Source organism: Dromiciops gliroides, chromosome 2 (assembly GCF_019393635.1).
Source record: "Dromiciops gliroides isolate mDroGli1 chromosome 2, mDroGli1.pri, whole genome shotgun sequence".
Classification (NCBI taxonomy): Eukaryota; Metazoa; Chordata; class Mammalia; order Microbiotheria; family Microbiotheriidae; genus Dromiciops; species Dromiciops gliroides.
Window position 1 is genome coordinate 272,191,082 of NC_057862.1, and position 18,244 is coordinate 272,209,325.

The 18,244-nt window shown below is 38.7% G+C and overlaps 1 protein-coding gene across 1 annotated transcript in view; it reads left to right on the forward strand.

Annotated features, from left to right (window-relative positions):
* The first annotated feature begins 360 nt into the window (after window positions 1-360).
* Window positions 361-18,244, forward strand: part of TTC6 (tetratricopeptide repeat domain 6) — a 245,880-nt gene continuing 227,996 nt past the window's right edge. The window contains 1 exon segment of the mRNA XM_043980656.1: window positions 361-1,383. Within this exon segment, the coding sequence (XP_043836591.1) occupies window positions 361-1,383 (1,023 nt within the window).

Consider the following 18,244-nt stretch of genomic DNA (forward strand, 5'->3'; position numbering starts at 1 on the left):
CATTACAATTCAACTTTGCAAAATGATGGGAAATCATTACAATTCAACTTTGCAAAAGAAGTTTGGGGACCCTTGATTTTTAGACATACGTCAAAAGGAACATAAGGAGGAAATAAGGGTAGACGACTCCCATTGAATTAAGACTACTCCTAGAGTCTTTCAAAGTCCTTGTGAGGGGGTCAACATTGAGAGTCTTACATAATTATGTAATTGAAACACTGGAATTTTAATGGAATATAAATATGTGCTTCAAAGAACATTGGAGAATTCTACCATAATAGACTTTTCACATCTGTAATAATTGAAAAACGTGTTTAAGAGCTATGCATTTTGTTTATTTTATAGGCCACGTATAACAAAATGTCTAGAGTTCCGAGGCATTTTGGACTAAGTTATGATGAAGAACTGAAGATGCTGAAGGAACTTGAGAAGGTTCGCAAGCAAACGAGGAAAGATTTCCTTCAGTTCAAGCTGGGGCAGGAATCGAAATCGAAGCGAAGTCCGCTAGCCTTTTCAGCTCGTCCAAGGGATTTTACTAACTACTCTTCCCAGAGGTCAGAAAGTTCCTACGAGGCCATCAGCCCGGACAAGATCGTTCCACCTGAGCCGTGCTCTTCTGCACTTCAAGACACAGAGAAACAAAGCCAGGATCCCAGAAAGAAGATTCAAGGCAGCAAAATCCCCTTAAAAGGAAGCAGAAAGACGCCACCGCTTGCTAATAGACCTGGAACTCAGTCGTTTTGTCCCAAAGAATTTTATTTGAAAAATAGCGCTTATATTTATCAACGTGGAAAGGAAAAACCAGTGATTGCCTCCTTAGCAGGCACTTCTAAACAAGCAGTTTTATTTAAGCAGCCAGCCCCTCCTCACAAGGCCAGATACCGCCGGGTTATTCTCCGGCGAAGGCTGCCAACTCCTCAGTTCCCTCTTCCTTTGGAAAAAAGCGAGCGGAAAGGGGAACCCTCTTCTCTCCCAGAATCCTATCGTGCTGAAGAAATCATAAGTAAGGAAACTCTAACAAGTGAATACGAGGCCGAAAAGATCTCTCTGAGAAAAAGGAGATGGGTGGGACCCCGCCGAGAAGGCCTTTCTTATAGTTTTCAGGCTGAGAAGAAAAGGAAAAAAAGTCTCTCCACTACCCCCGTCGTGGACGTGAAGATGCCGGAGGAGCCCGAAGAAGAAGTTCCGACTGTAGTAAAGGAGGAATCCCAGCCCGAGGAATCAGGAAAAAAAACCTCAGTGGGTTTGGCCGTTAGAGACGTGCCAAGGTCTATTGAGGAAATAATTGTTTCCATTCAGTCTGAACGTCAGTCAGCGGTGGACAGGAAGATCAAAGATCTCATAGAGAGTATCCTTGGCCAGAACTACGACATTAAAATGGAAGTAGGTGAACCAGAAGAAAGGGTGATACTTTCTGTTAGATAAATATTATCATAGGGCAAGCTGCATTTTTCTTTTCAGAGCCGACAGTGCGTAATAACACTGAAGTCAGGCAAGACACACCCCTTGAGTCTTGTTCTTTTCACTCGGGGTAAGTGTATGGCTGTTCCAAAGTGAAATCATTTTAAAAAATTGGTTGCAAGCGCGGTATCTCTGAACCCAAACGATGCAGTGTCATTTATAGCCTTCTCCTCTCGCCTCACCCTTTCACTTTTTAAAAGGGTGTGCGGTTTTGTTCTTTTCTAACTAATAAGTGTTTGGGGTTTTGCAGTTTTAAGTAGCGGCTGCTTGTTTTTATCTTCCAAGTGCCTCAGGCAAGTCCCTAGAATGTATTGCTCTGGCTAAGGGGATTCCCTTCACAAGGAGGCACTCTCAGAAAGGATGTGAATTTTTTTAAAAAGTTCTTCGATTTTAAAAACTAGTACTATGTTAGTAATTCCGAAAAGGTATTTTGAAATCACATGAAGGGAATTAGTTTATTTTGTTGTTCAGTGTCCAACTCTTAGTGACCTCGTTTGGGATTTTCTTGGCAAAGATACTGGAATAGTTTGCCATTTCCTTCTCCATCTCGTTTTACAGAGGAGGAAACTGAGTCAAACAGGGCTAAGTGACTTGCCCAGGGTCAAACAGCTGGGAAGTGTCTGAGCTCAAATTTGAATTTAGGAAAATGAGTCTTCCTGATTCCAGGCCCAGCACTCTATCCACCTAAATGCCCCCAAATATGCTGATTAACAATATGTTAATATCTATGAGTCCCGTAGGGTGCAGCTAGGTAGGACAGTGGAAAGTGCACTGGCTGGACAAGGTAGGGGGAGAGGTATAACTGCAGGCTACCAAACCCACCTCTTTTAGGAATTTCACCCTCTTCCTTGAAGATGTTCATTAGAAACTAGCTCCAACAGAAGTTCACAACTCTCCATCTTAGCCATCTAAAAAGGTCAAGGGGCAGCCACCATCATTTAATTCCATGATTTAAGTGTGGTTTTGCAAAAGTGGGTCTTCTGCAGTCTCCCCAAATGTATGGAACTCTGCTTCAGAAAGAACACAGGAAATTATTTCGTCATGCTATGCCCTTGGTTTAACCATTGTTCATTAGGTTTACATTGAGTTCTGGGAAAAAGTAAAAAAGCAGAGTAGTGTAGCAGAAACCGTAATGGTCTGGGAGGAAGGAGATCCCTGGGTTGAGATCCCTGTTCTACCACTTACTAGTATATGGCCTTGGACAAGACACTTAATCTCTCTGACATTGAATTTCCTTATTTATAAAATGGAGATAATACTTATATTATCTTCCTCACAGGATTGTTGTGAGTAAATGGCTTTGTCAATGATAAAAGACCATATAAACTGAATTGTTATTGTTATTATGGTAGTTGTTAGAATCTGAGTCTTAGAGCATAGAAGTCATCAATTCAGTAATCTGGATGAAGCAGTGAATCAGATTAAAAATTTGCTTTGTTTCTTCCAGAAGAGATGAATATGATGAAACTAGATATTTTTTTTTAAATGAAAGTTTTGTTGGTGTTTTTTTCCCCAGATTAGAATAGAGGTCTCTCTATGTGCATTATGTGTGTGTGTGTGTGTGTGTGTGTGTGTGTGTGTGTGTGTGTATACTCTCTAAAACTATACAGTACCTATCAAACTCATTTGGTGGAGGGAGTTTCTCACTGGGTCCTCTCTATGGACCTGATTAGCCCTACGAGGAACTCCCTCCATTGACAGAGATAGATGGACAATTTATAGTTTTAGAGAGTTTACTGGAGCACTGAAAGTTAAAGAGATTTCCTTAGGGTCACACAAGCAGTATATTTGAGAGGTAGGGTGTACACCCAGGTTTTCCTGACCCTGACATCATAGAAGAACAAAGTTTTACATTCACAGTCTTGAACTTCCACTACAGTGTGGAAAATATTCCCTTTTTTTTTTTTTTAGTGAGGCAATTGGGGTTAAGTGACTTGCCCAGGGTCACACAGCTAGTAAGTGTTAAGTGTCTGAGGCCAGATTTGAACCCAGGTACTCCTGACTCCAGGGCCGGTGCTCTATCCACTGCACCACCTAGCTGCCCCAAATATTCACTTTTGAATAAGTGAATAAGGCATATTGGAGAAGATCTAGTTTAAAGGGAGCAAGGTAAATAGAGCACTGAGCCTGGAGTCAAGAAAACCTGAATTTAAATCCAACCTTAGATACTAATAGCTGTATGACCCCGGATAAATTACTTAATCTCTGTTTGCCTTCATTTCTTCATGTATAAAATGTGGGTAATGCTCTCAGGGTTGTTGTAAGGATCAAATCAAATGATATTTGTGAAGCATGTAGCACAGCGCCTGGCATATAGTAGGTACTATATAAATGCTAGCTGTTATAAGTAGTAGTATACAGTTGATCTGTAGAAATTGTGCATCCTTAGTGTAGCCCCTTATTAGAAAGATGGGAAGTGTAGTTTTTCTCATTTGAAAGGATGGATTAAAGGATGATGAGAGACAGAAGCTATTATTTAGTGGCATGGAGGCAGTAACTCTGGGAATTTAGGAGATTAGCAGAAAAGAAAGGGATGTTAGGATGAAGATGTACATGCATTCCAGTTCCAGCAGCCAACTAGTTGTAAGTGAAAGGCATTGCTATCCTGCACTGAATGTAATCCTGCATGGTTGGATCTTTCTGTGGCTCACTAACCCTCTTAAGAAGAGAAATCCCAGGGCAACATTTCTGCTTTCTCTAACTTTGACTGCCACTGCTGAAGTTATCCTTTTTCTTCTGCCTCCCTGACTCATGGCAGATGAGCTGGAGTTACTTTCTGGTTAAATCTTGCTCATTTGTTCTCTGCACTTCTATCATGAGTTTCATATCCTAATGAGAATAAGCCATTTCCCACTGTATTCTGGGCAATTTTTAAAGACAATTTTAATCTTAACAAGAGGCTCTCCATGAGTTATGATAACATGGAATGGAAATGCTTTAGAAGAGACTATGAAGTATGGATGGACATAACCATATACTAACTAAAGAGAAGACTCATTCTTTGCCTTTAGAAGTATTCAAAATGGAAGTCATTTGGTAACTTTTTTTTTTACTTATAACTTCTGGTGACTCCATGGCTGGCCCTTTTTCTACTAATGCCACATTGCTTCTTACTTTTTGCCATTATTAATCAGAGTTCATAATCTACTCCACCCAAATTCACCAAATTACTGCCAATTAGTGTAGACCCATATAATGGGTAATCTTTTTTATGTCATCGAGTTTTTCTTTGTATGATCCCAGAGCTAACAGTTTATTTATGGATTTTTAAATAGACCCTATGTAATTTAAATTTAAATAATGAGGATTTGGGTGCTTTGACATCCAATTCATTAGTCAAGCAGAATAATCAATTTAAAAACAGATTTGTCATGGAGAAACTTGGAGTTTATTTTAATTGTGAAAATGTTTTGTTTTGGTTTGGGGTGTGTGTGTGTGTGTGTGTGTGTGTGTCTGTGTGTGTCTGTGTGTGTCTGTGTCTGTGTCTGTGTATCTAGCACACAGTAATAAATGGCCCAAAGCTGTATAATGATTGTGTTGGATTGTAGAGATAAATATGGGTTCTCAGAATTGGCCCATAGTAATCTCTACTGTCCAAGATTAGTAATTGTATGAGTTCTAAGGATTGGCAAGGGCAGCTAGATGGAGCAGTGGAGAGGAGCTCAGATTCATCTTGCTGAGTTCAAATACAGCTTCAGACACTTACTAGCTGTGTGACCCCAGGCAAGCCACTTATCATTGCTTGCCTCAGTTCCTTGTATGAAAATGAGTTGGAGAAGGAAATGGCAAACCACACCAGTATCTTTGCCAAGAAAACCCCAAATTGGGCTACTAAGAGATGGCCACGACTCAACAACAATGAGGATTGGCAAATAACAATTTTAGCAGTAAAGCCAAATTTTGAAAACTGGCCAATTACAACCCTGTCTATAAATTCCCTACCAAATAAAAACAATGTATGCATGAAATGTAATATACAATATTTAGCTGATTAAAGTATATGAATTTAATTTTTGAATATTCCTTTGTACTTAGCCAAACTTTCTCGGCCCACTGCAAAATGAAAATTCTTTTAAGTCTTTGTTCATGCCTTAGACTTAGAAAGTTCAGCAATGCCCTGACTATTCCCAGACTAGGGAATGTTTAATGTGAGTTGTCATACTTTTTGTCCTTATTTTTAGTTCAAATGACCCTGAATTCTGTGTAATGATGGCAATGTTAAGGATGAATCAGTTATAAATGGCTTCCCATAAAACTTAGTGATGTCCTTTATCTCATGAGCCTAAGTAAACTTTGGGTTTTTCCTGTAATATTTGAAGAAACAGTTATCTTATGAATGAATTCAAAACTGTTAAAATGGTCGTTTGCCCAGTAGATATTCTGAATATAACCTTTGGTAGTCCTTTGACATGGAAAAATTGCTGGCTGGGGAATGAAATTCTGTTGGCAGGGGAGGGATTTATTTATTTATTATAATCCATGGTCAGAAGAAGGACTATGAGTCTTAAAGAGAATGGTGGTTTTCCTTTCACCCTGGAGGTCAAAAAATCTTTCAAGCTATACCTTTATTTCGGGCTGTACCTTTCAGATTGTACCTTTATTTAGGGTAGAATGGGAAGTACCCCTTGGTGTCCTGCCCTGCTCAGAATTCCTAAGCACAAGTGGTCCATTAGGCATAGTCTCCCTAGCATTAGGGAATACAAGCATATGCCACCACTCTTGGCTAGTTTACTTAGAAATTAATGGTTGTTTAGTAGACCATTAGAGCATTTTCTAATACTGAACATGCCCAAAAGTATGGAGGTAATGCTCTCAAGTTGTAAGTCATCCTGATGGTGGTTAAGGTATAAAATCCTAGACTAGTGGATTCTGGTCAAGGTCAACAATTCTTTAAGTAATGTGCTCTGAAAGTTTCTCCCTTGGACAGGGGGGGATCTTGGTGGTTGAGACAGAGAGAGAGAGAGAGAGAGAGAGAGAGAGAGAGAGAGAGAAATGAATTCCACTGTACTTTGGCAATCATAGAAGCTCTCTGTCTCCTTGTTGGATATATATGTGCATATTGTATGAAGTAGTCTTACATCACTGGGATGTAGCTCACATTCTTATCTCATCTCCTTCCAGAGATAACAAAAAAACTCCAACTTTATACAACTAGGTTCAGATTAGTAAAAATATTGAATTGGCCATTTTATTCAAATTCATATTGTATATTTTCATTGGGCTGGAACCAATGACCATATTTTACATAACCATAACTTTTGAATAGTACCAATTCAAATGCACAGGGCTTCTTGGGGATTAATTTTTTCATACCATTCAATACCAACACAAGTTTGAAAGACTTGTTACTTATACTCTCTGAGCATGTAATGTCAGTTGGCAATCTTACCTTTGAATAAAATTTGGGTCAGTAGAATCTGTTTTGTGTCTATTCTAACATTTTATCTTGCCCCCAATACTCCAGATCTTCATGTTGTGCCTTCAGAACCATAGAGGAAAGCACTTTGGGTAGCACCAACTACATGGGAATCTGTTATTCTGAAACAGCACTCTTTTGCATAAACCCAATTTTTCTGATAATAGGGTGTCTTTTTGGGAATGAAATTCTCTGAGGGTCACAACTCTTGATTCTTGCCTTGAATTATTTTTAATACTTTTTATGTTGTTATTACCATCACTAGTCATTTAAGGGCAGCCAAGAAGAATTTATTCAATTTTAAAAAGTTTATATCTACTGATGGCACAGATGAGAGATCTTGACTCTCATCCATCCTTTTATTTAATAGAGGCCCAAATTCTCTAAGTGTCACAAATGACATTTCCCCTTCTGTGTCTATTACCATGACTTTGAAGTTCTGTGGCCTATGGTTTCTTGGCAAGTCTCCTCAACCAAATCTAATAAGATGAAATTGAATAGGGAATAGAGATAAATGTAAAGTTTTACTTTGGGCTTTAAAAAAATCACCATCAGAAGTACCTGTTGTGAAAGGTGTGATTAAATATCAATTCATCTGAAAAAAAGATACGGGGTTTTTGGTGATAGAAATGTTCAATATAAGCATATATAAGCTCACAAGTTAAAAATATAATAACAATGCTAATGCAATATTAAGATGCATTGAGACATAGTATCTGGGACTAGAGTAATGATACTCTTGCCCTAGTAGGACTATATCTTGAGTATTGTGTTTAGTTCTGGTTTTGTCAAATTTTCAGAAGCAAGGATGGCAGTCAGACTGGTAAGGGGCCTCAAGTTCATGTCATATGAGGATTGGAAAAAAGGATGGGGGAGGGGTGGGGACATAGTATCTGCTTTCAAGTATTTTAAGAGCTATGGACAAAGAATTAAATGTAATCTATTTGGGCCCAGAGAATAGAAATAGAAATAATGGGTAAAAGTTACAAAAAGTTCAATTTAGTTTGGTGTTAGTATAAACTGCCCAACAATGAGAATTATCTAAAAGTAGTACTGGAAGCTTTGGGAGGCAGTGGGTAGCCCCTTTCAAGAGGTAGGATATTTGTAGGATATTTGCAGCATTTGCTGGAGGATGCTTATTCAAGTATGGATTGAATTTGAATGATCTCCGAGGTTCCTTAAAACACTAAGATTCTATGTGTTTTAATGTCATGGATGACCTAATCTAAGATGCCCCTGAGGTATTATAGTAATGGAAGGACTGAGGGGGTCAGGAGAGATGGAAGGTAGTGGTTGTTGTTATTTGTTCTTCATTCTCACAGAGGACTATGTCATCTGGGTGATTTAAGTGAGGGAGGGCTGTGCAAAGTCACCAACCTCACTCTCTCCTCCAGAGCCGTCTGGGTCCAGTGGAAAGGACAACTAGAGATGGCCAAGGGGCTTCAATTCTTGAGAGTGGTGGGAAGGTTAATGGGATGTACCCATTTAATTCCTGAATGTGTCTTAGTAGACTCTCAGATATCTTAGTTATTCTATATTTATTTTAGATGTCATTTTTTATTCTTCTATTTCTCCTTGATGGGTTTTCTTGGTAACATACAGAATGGCTGATGATTTTTGTGGACTTGTTTTATATTAAGTTATTTTACTAAAGTTCTTAATTGCTTCTATTAATTTTTAGTTAAAGATCTAGGGTTCTCTGAGTCAACAAAATGATGCTTTTTTTCTTCTTCTTTGCCTGTGTTTCTTTCCTCAGTTTATTTTTGTCTTATTGCTGTAGCTAGTATTTGGTTCTGGTCTGTTTTGGAAATGGTAATTACTCTGAAATAGGTATCTAAATTTAGTTTCAATATTGAAGGAAAAGTAACAATTGAAACAAGTTTCCAGTCCCATTTAATTTTATAATTGTATAGTAAGAGAATTCTGTTTTGGCTACATAATCTGAGGAGTTTTCAGAATTAATTTTAATGTTCATACATTTAGTTGTTTTTAAATGTGTCATTTCAAGATGTGTAGATTAAAAAGAGAAATTACTTCTACTTAAGGCCTTTACGTACCCTTAAATACAATTTTCTTTGGCAAATCTGTAGTGCCTTGATTTCTAAATGTCCATCCTCTGTCCCAAATCTCTCCCTATACCAAATCTCGTATTGTAGTTATATTCTACACCATATCACTTACCACTTCATTATAAAAATACCTTGTATTGTGTGCTAAATATTTGGTTGTTAATATTATTTCCCATAACTAGACTTGAACATTCTTGGGGGCAGAATCTTGTCTAAACTTATCTTTAATCCTCTAGCACTGTAGCAAAACACAGCCTACAGAAGGTATTAAAATAGTTTTTGATTAACATAGAATACCATATTTGGCACAATAACTCTTACAACCTAATATTTTAATACTTTACATATCACTGAAAGGAAAAATTTGTCTTTGTATTATATCTTATTTAGTAAAAATGCTTAAGGTCCATGATCTGATATCCTGAATTGATTGGACAAGCCTGTGCTTGATTAGACTTAATGTTATGATAATTACATTCTCTTTTAGCATTGTAAGATGACTTGGTTTGAACGAACCCTTTACTAATGCTTCAGTAGTTTTATCTAAAACCACAACATGGTTTTGAGTGCTCTCCAGTAGGTGCCTTCTAATGACTACAAAGATGGAAGGCTTGACAGAAGAGCAGTTGTTATATAAATAGTTTATTCATAGTGAAATTGTTTCCTGAAAAAGGACTGAGCTGCAGGACTCTCTTCTATTTGTACAGCACTTGGAATTGTATTGACAAGATGCCATTTATGTTTGGGTATACAAAGTCACAGTAACTTGTTTGCAGTTTAAATTGGTATGCCAGCCATTCAAGATATTTCCATTCAACTGACATTTTTTTCAGAAGTGACTTTTACTCCATTTTATGTGCTAGAAAGGGCATAAAAACATTTAATTGTAACCAGGAATAAGAGACTTATTGCTATTATTATCTTTATTTTTAAAGACTTTGTTTCTCCATCTGATCCAGGCTAGAGTGGCTACTCACCAGCGAGATCCCACCACTGGTAGTCACAGGAGCTTTCTCACCTGCTCTGTTTCTGGCCTGAGCAAGCTCATTCCTCTCTGGGCCACCCAGTGGAGCCCTGTACCTCTTGGGGGCTCACTACACTGATGCTTTACGTATGCAGATATCCGATTGGCAGTGCCATCTGCCAGTTTAAGAGACCCACTAGCCTCAGCCTCTCAAGCATGAGGATATGGGTTGTCAGTTCCTGCTTGTAAGGTTTTGTTAGTTCTCATACCTTGTTTATGTTCCTTTATGTTTATGTCTCCCATCTCTCTCTAGGGATCAAAACCTCTTCCTAAATCTCTTACCCACTGCCATCTTTAATCACACTAGATAAGGATTTGGCCACCACTTGACCTTTTATATGAAAGCAGGGGCAAGGATTAATAAGAAATAATGATAATAATAACAGTTAGCAATATAGGAATAAATTAATTGTAAGGAAACAGTTTCCTGAGCTGCTCGTGATGGGAAATAGAATTGTCTTCTTCCCCTAGCTTGCCCTCTCCTGGAATAGTGGTGAGGTAGTCCAGAAAAAGATTATCCACCAGCTTAATGGAGATATGACCTTTGAGCTAAATCTTTAACAGGAAAGATTGAGAGAAAGGCTGATTAAAGTCAGGTTAAAACCTCCCTCTGGCTGCTTTGCAGTCTCATCAACATGATTGATCAGTTCTTGGCTGAGAAGGGTCACTCCATTGGTCACCTCCATTGCTTAAAAACAGAACTTGTAGAGTTGTGGAAGAAAGATCAAGGGAACAATAGGCACCCAGAAATTAGGCCTGCCACTCAATCCTATCTGCCACACTTCCTCACATGTGGTATTTGGAAGGCTTCTCCCAGAACTCTTCAAAATCAAACCCAGAAAGCTTCATTCTAAGCTGTCACCTAACCAGTAAACCTGGGGATAGCATATGCTTGGAAAAGTTTGCCATTATATGTATCAAAAGAAACATTAACACTTTAAAAATAGCAAGGGTGGTTATCCCAGCATTATAAGTAACAATCCTCAAGTACTGTTGAAAACAAATGCACATTAACAATGCATTCCAAAATATATGTAAAAACAAAATTTTAACATCAATTTTTAAAAAACTTTGTGTTCCAACTTCTCTTCCCCCCTCCATCCCCACCCCCGCCCACAAGAACTTAAGCAATTCAAAATAAGTTACAAAGTTTTAAAAAAATTGATATTAAAATTTTGTTTTTACATATATTTTGGAAAATTCTATTCAGAACAATACATTCAATAGGCACAGGACAATATAAACACTACTTGACAGGGTGTTCAGCAACTACATGTATAAATGACATAGAGGACATTGTTCATACATGTTCTAAAAGTAGATGCACATCTACAAAATAAACCAAGAAATGATATATAGCCCAAGAAATCTAGCTTGATATAAAAATACCCCATAGGCATGTAAAGAATAAACAGGAATAGAATCATTGTTGTACATGCAAACAATGAACAAAATAGTGCATAGCTAACAAACATATATGATTATCTTGTAAAGCATAACACATGTATATAAATAAACATGATAGCAAAATAATAAATAGAAGCATAACTCAAACATGAAATAATTTGCATCAGTCAGTCAACAGTCATGTTCTGAAGTGCTTACTATGTGCCAGTCACTCTGCTAATTGCTGGGCATACAAAGAAAGACAAAACCAATCCTTCAAGGGGTTCAAGTTCTAATGAGGGAAACAACACTTAAATAACTAGGGACTGGGAAAGGCATCTTTGCAGAAGGTGGGATTTGAGAAGACTCTTGTTGAAGGAAGCCAGAAACACTGAGTCAAAAGTGAGGGGTAGCGCCTTCTAGGTATGAAAGCCATTACAAAGTCATGGATATGGGAGATGGAGTGTTATGTCTGAGGAAAACTGTAGGAAAGCCATTGTGGTTATATATCAGAGTGTGTGATTGGGGAGTAAAGTCTATGAGGATGAGAAAGGTAGGAAGGGCTGTGGTTATAAGGAGCTTTAAATGCTGAGCAGAGGAGTTTATATTTGATCCTGGTGATTAAAGGAAGCCACTGGAATTCAGTGAGCAGGTGATGACACAGTCAGACCCACCATTTAGAAAAATCTTTTTGAGGTAGGGACTCCAGTTAGAGGGCTATTGTGATAGTGAAATTGGAAGGTGATGCAGGTCCAAAAAAGGGTGTGTGTGTGTGTGTGTGTGTGTGTGTGTGTGTGTGAAGAGAAAGGGACATTTATGAGACATGGAGAGGTAGGAAGGACAAGATTTTACAACAAATTGGATATGGGAGGTGAGTGAGAATGAGGAGTAAATGAGCACAAGTAGCATGGGGTTATTACTGTGCGCCTTGAAGGGAGACTTCTCTAATCTCTTCTCCCCCAACCCTTCTCCAAAGGAGATTTTAATTCCTGCTGGAGGAGAAGCAGGAGGTCGAGGCCAGAAGCTTGGCCAATCTGCTGACCTCAGAGAGAGGGAATACCAGGATAGAATTATATCTATCTGATGTCTCAAAAATTGTTAGTCTAGGGGATGAGGTTTTCAGGTTCAAGCTAACATCTGATTTCATTAATGGGTAAAGCAGGACCCCAATATCCAAGATTTGACGTCTTTCCCACTTAATATCAGTTCCATGATGAATACACATAGCAAATAGCAAAGAAACTGATTTATTTAAGTGAAATAGAAAAAAGAGGCAATCAGAGAAAGAATACATAGGAGAATATAATACAGAACAAAGGAGATCTCCCATTGAGAGTGAGGCAACAACTCAACCAAGAGAGTCCCAGATATCACCCAAGGGGAAGTTGCCCAAAGTCTGTAGTATAGCAGCCTCATAATAGCAGGGATAGTAGGATCAAGTGAGTGTTTTTTAAGGATAAGGGAGACATGGACATTTTTGTAGGCAGTAGGGAAAGAGTAAATATACCTGGATATAGTGAAGATAAGAGAGAAAGGGGATGATAGTGGGGGCAATTTGTTGGAGAAGTCAGGAAGGTAAGAGATCAAGGATGTATACAGAGAGGAATTTCCTTGGGCCACCTCTTCATCTGAGACTGGAATGAAGGAGCAGATAGTGGGAGAAGATGAATAATACAAGATGAGGAGAGGAGAAGAGGGAGCTCTTCTCAAATTGGCTCAATTTTTCTGTGAAATATGAAACAAAGTTCTCAGCTAAGAGGGTAGTACTGTTGGGGGCTTGAAGAGAGATGAGATAAGGTTTAGAAGAGCTCCTGCAGAGAATAGAATAGCAAGCTGGATAGGAAGGACTAGAATGTTTGCTTTTTATAGAAAGGACTCAGAGATTAGATAAAAGAAATTTGTAGTGGACCCAGTCAGCCCAGTTTTATTATTTTCTCTAGCTCAATTCTGCAGCATATGAATCAGAAAAAAGGAGGGGGATAAAGGAGTAATTCGGGGTTGCAGTTTAGCAAGGCACAATTGGTGATAGGACAGGAGGCCAACTGATTTGAAAGTAGAATACAGTGTAGGGTTGAACTGGTTCACCAGGAGATCAAAAATAGAGAAAGGAGGAGAATGTAGTCAGTGCAAGGGTGATGTCTTGGGAAAGAACTGAGAGGTGGATGGAATGTAGGTCACAGAAAGGACAAAGAACTTGGGGTATGACCCCAAGGCATAGAGAAAGAGAGAATTATAAAAGATTATGATCATATAAAGGAATTTCAGTGTTTGTGAACAAGGAAGTGGAAAATTTATGTGAGTTGGCAAGATTCGGCACATGACCATCTCTATGCATAGCTGAAATGGACTAGAGAAATAGGTCTTGGGAACTGTTTAGTACATTGGGATGTATGTTGAAATCCCCTAATATGAGGAGAGGAAGAGAAGAAAGGGGTTGTCTGGGGAGTTGATAAAGAATTGCCACCAAGATCAGGATTCAGTGATAAATTTGGATAATATGAACCTCAAAAGAGGAGAAGCTGCTTAGGGAAAGTAGTAGAGGTAGAATCTGGAAGTGGCAGTAGAAAGCCAGGAGTATTTCATTTCCCTCACCATAACCAGCAAATTGAGGGGTAGGAAAGAAAGTGAAACCAGTACTATGGAAAGAATGCCAGGAGGAGAGAGCCATAGTTCAGTGAAGTCTAGAAGATTGAAGGAAAAAGTTTGTAGTGAAAGGAATTATGTTAATTATGGAGTTGGCATTTCAGAGGGATCAATGTAAGAGACACAGGCAGATCTAGAGCACAACACTGGGGAAGTAAGGTTGAGGGGAGATAGTTGAGAGGGTGTTCCCCTCAAAGGAGGATGGGGAATAAGATTTATACATTGTCAGCCAGCCGTTCAGAATCACTGGGATTTTGAGAGTATAAAGGATGAGAATGTGCTCATCAATTGAGGAATGACTCTAGAAAGAATATCAGTGGTTGGAGAGAGGTCTACTGCATGAGATTAAACTATTCAAGATCCTCTTTTGAGGCTCAACTTCCTGGCAGATGGTGTGTCTTGTGATGCTCCTGGAGGTCTATCTCAAAGAAGGGATGAGCAGACAGAGGTATGGGAATCCAGTCAGGAGATAAGGGTGCTTTGCTTATCTTGGAGAAGGCCCTGGTTGGCAAGAGAACTCCTACCTTCAGAGGGTGGCTCAGCATTTGAATTGGTCCTGAAAAACTGGCAGCCTTCAATAAATATGTCTAATTACATCGACAGCACCTTGACATGGGCAATATCTATTTTTGTCACCTACCTATATGTATAACATTGTTTCAGTTCATAAATTAGTATCATAAATTAGTCTGCTCTTTCTTTTGTTGACCTCTCTGACCCACTTAAGCTGATTGATGGTATAGACTGGTCACCATTAGTATCATAGTGTGATGTTTAAAATCTAAATTGAGGTCACCTTAAATCAGAAGCTTCAGCTCCCATCTAGCCTAGAGTTCCAGCCTGGTTGGGTTCTTCCTGAAGTCCTCCTCCATGAGCCTGCTTTAATCAGGAACACCCTTTCGCAAGCTGTTTGTGGAAGCTTTTTTATACATCTGGAACAGAGGCGGTCCTTACACCCTGCTTCAAGGTGATTGGTTGGCATCATCCAAATCCATTGTCTTTGAAGGTGTTCTCAAGTTGAGTTCACAAGTCTAGTTTCTGAGAACAATACCTTCTTAAGGGATAGCCAGGTGTGATTACAATCCAATTAACTTGATACAATCCAATTAACTTGAAGTAGGCTTAATCAGCAGTCAATCACTCTCACTTGATTCAATCAGTATAGATTAATCTCCAGGTGGGTCTTTGAGTATCTGCTAAATCCCATTATTTCATCACAATAGCTATAGGTCATGTTTCCTAAACCCAAATTTATAGAAGGGCTGGGTTGGCTGTCAGTTTCTCCCTGTGTCTCTCTGTTTCTTCCCCCATTTTTTATTATGAACTTGACAAAGATGAACATTTCTATATGCAAAGAAGTGCAGAAAAAAGATTAAATATGAAACCACGAATCTCTATTATGTATGTATTAATTCTTTTTTATGATACATTAAATTTAACATGGTAATACAAACACTGTCCTGCTTGTCTGTGTCTATGGCTAAACTTCTGTGAAATTTTAAATGTTTAATTTACACTGTTTTCTTTTCTTTTTTAATATCTATCACTACTTCCCCATTCCATGTCTCCACTTCCCTACATAAAGACAAAATAAAAGCTTTCTTTGTGATAAATAAATGTAGTCAAACACTGTTTTAGTGACTTTTATGTTAGAATTTCAAATTTCTCACCATAATGGTTGGACAGATCCACTAATGATGAATTAGTATGATTGTCCTCCTACTTTCCCTCCAACAATTACTATTTTCCGTTTTTGTCTTCTTTGCCAATCTGAGAGGTGCAAGGGACCAATATAGATAGCTTCCAAAGGTTTTCTAGTGCTTATATTTCCCAAACATACAGAACTAATTGGAAGCATGTTTCTTCATTGTCACTGAGCATAAATCTCACACTTCTTATTGCCATCTTGAGCCAATAAAATCTGTTTCTTTAATGGTCCAAGGTCCTTTCTTGAGCCACATATCCAAAGTCATCATATAATATTTTCATAGCTCTTAATTGATCCTCTTGGCAGCATCAACTGCTTTCTAGTACCATAATGTGATCTGTCATTGTCTAGTATGGCTCTCCATTGCATAGCTCCAACCTCTGCCATTGTCTCAAGACACTAGAACTTGAGTCTCTTGTCATCATTTCTTTGCTTCTTTGCCTCTATGATTTCTCTTAGTCTTTCTCCTGCCATTTACTGTCACTGTCAGTAATCTATAGATAAATAAGAGAAAGAATATTGATTCAGTGAAACATGCTTTATGTTTGTCATGCAATTTGGTAGAAGTCCCTAGCTCTTAACTATACTTCTATTTGATTACAGCTCAGCTTCCCAGCATCATATATAGCTTTTATATCTTCTTTGGTGGTATTACAGTTTCGTTGTCATGAGGCCTTTGAGACAAAGTATCTGTCTATTCATCATTAGTCTTTCCTATCCTATAGTACACACTGAGTTAGTTCATAGTTGGCTAGTGCTGCTTCCTGTCTCTGGAATGTAATACCTAAGTCAGCACTGATCAAAATATATTAACTGATTGCTGTCAGTCCACACTTGGAATTTTGTTCTACAGTCTTTGAACTTTTCAATGGCAATTTTCTTATTAGTTAGACACATACTTGAGAATGCAATTGGTTTCTAGTGAGCATAACTTTCTTGGTACTGGACAGCTCCCAAGCCCTCAAGATAGAATCTGCATGAAGTACAAAAGACTTTCTTGGATCCAAATGGCCAACTCTGGTGTATGCACCAAGGCAGCTGACTAAATATTTGAAACTTGGCTATTGGTCCAAATAACTTTGTGGGTTTCAACAGATTTTGTTCTAAGTCTGGCTTACTACACACATCTGTATCTTTTTATTATTCTTCAGTATCACTACTCCAGGTAATGCTTATGAGCTATTTGACTCTGTGATGATAATACTGATAAGTAGTTCTTTAATCATAAAAATAAAATCTTCCTTCTGGGGATATTGGTGAGATAGATTCTGTGGATTGTTCTTTGGGGAAAACCCACATACCACTCCTGCAACAAGAACCGGACTGTTCTCTTGCTGCGTCTTTTCCTCAACTAGCCCTGTACAAGGTCAAAAGCTATTCCTTTAAAGATCAACATCAAAACACTCCTATTTTCTGACTTTAAGAGACTGCAAGAATGATCATGTGCCAGATAACTGGTTAGTCCAAGCCTGCCATTGCTGTTTTCCTGGGGAGATGATTCTTGTCCTGAGAAAATCTCCAACTTGAGGTTATAATATCTCTCTGACATGGGAGGTTCTGGCCTTGGCCTTACCTGTAGGGTAAGTGTCTTTCTGAGTTAAGGAGAGCTTTCTGTTTATTTGTGGGCAAGCCTTTTTTTTTTTTCATAAGAGCTTTTGCTTTTTTTTTTGGTTTTGTTTTTTTGGTTTTGTTTTGTTTTTTGCAGGGCAATGGGGGTTAAGTGACTTGCCCAGGGTCACACAACTATTAAGTGTCAAGTGTCTGAGGCCAGATTTGAACTCAGGTACTCCTGAATCCAGGGCCGGTGCTTTATCCACTGCACCACCTAGCTGCCCCCCTGCTTTTTTTTTTTAAAGCAGTTTTTCCTCTTGTAGCTCTCCCTCCCCAAGTGGCTTACATGTTAATTGCCAGCTACTCTCTTTTTTTGGGGGGGGGGATTTGGTGAGGCAGTTGGGGTTAAGTGACTTGCCCAGGGTCACACAGCTAGTAAGTGTCAAGTGTCTGAGCTGGATTTGAACTCAGGTCCTCCTGAATCCAGGGCCAGTGCTCTATCCATTGCGCCACCTAACTGCCCCCAGCTACTCTCTTTTACTGTCAGTATAGTAGGAATATTGGAATGATCAAATGAGTATGGTAATTCACAGAGCACTTTTTCAGGGGTCTCTCCTGAGTTCTTAGGGGTATGTTAGTATTCCTCCCTTGCTTGTAGGACTTCCATATGGGATCAGTGACTACTCCTTCTCCTCCTTATGCTTTGGCCATGCTGAAGCTGGAGGTGTCTCCTGCCGCTTTCTGGGGAGCAAAACCTCTTCCTGAATCTGTCACTTGCCTTCATTCATCACAGGGATTTGGTAGTGACCTGATTTTTCTTTTATGGAAAGGAAACATTTATAAGTAATAATGGTGAATGATTGTGGAGCAAATTATTTGTGGGGGATTTTTGTAAATTTAAAAAATTTATCTTAAATGTAAATACAAGAGGAGAAAAGAAAAAAAAGGCCATGTGCACAACATAAGACAGGATTCAATATAAAACA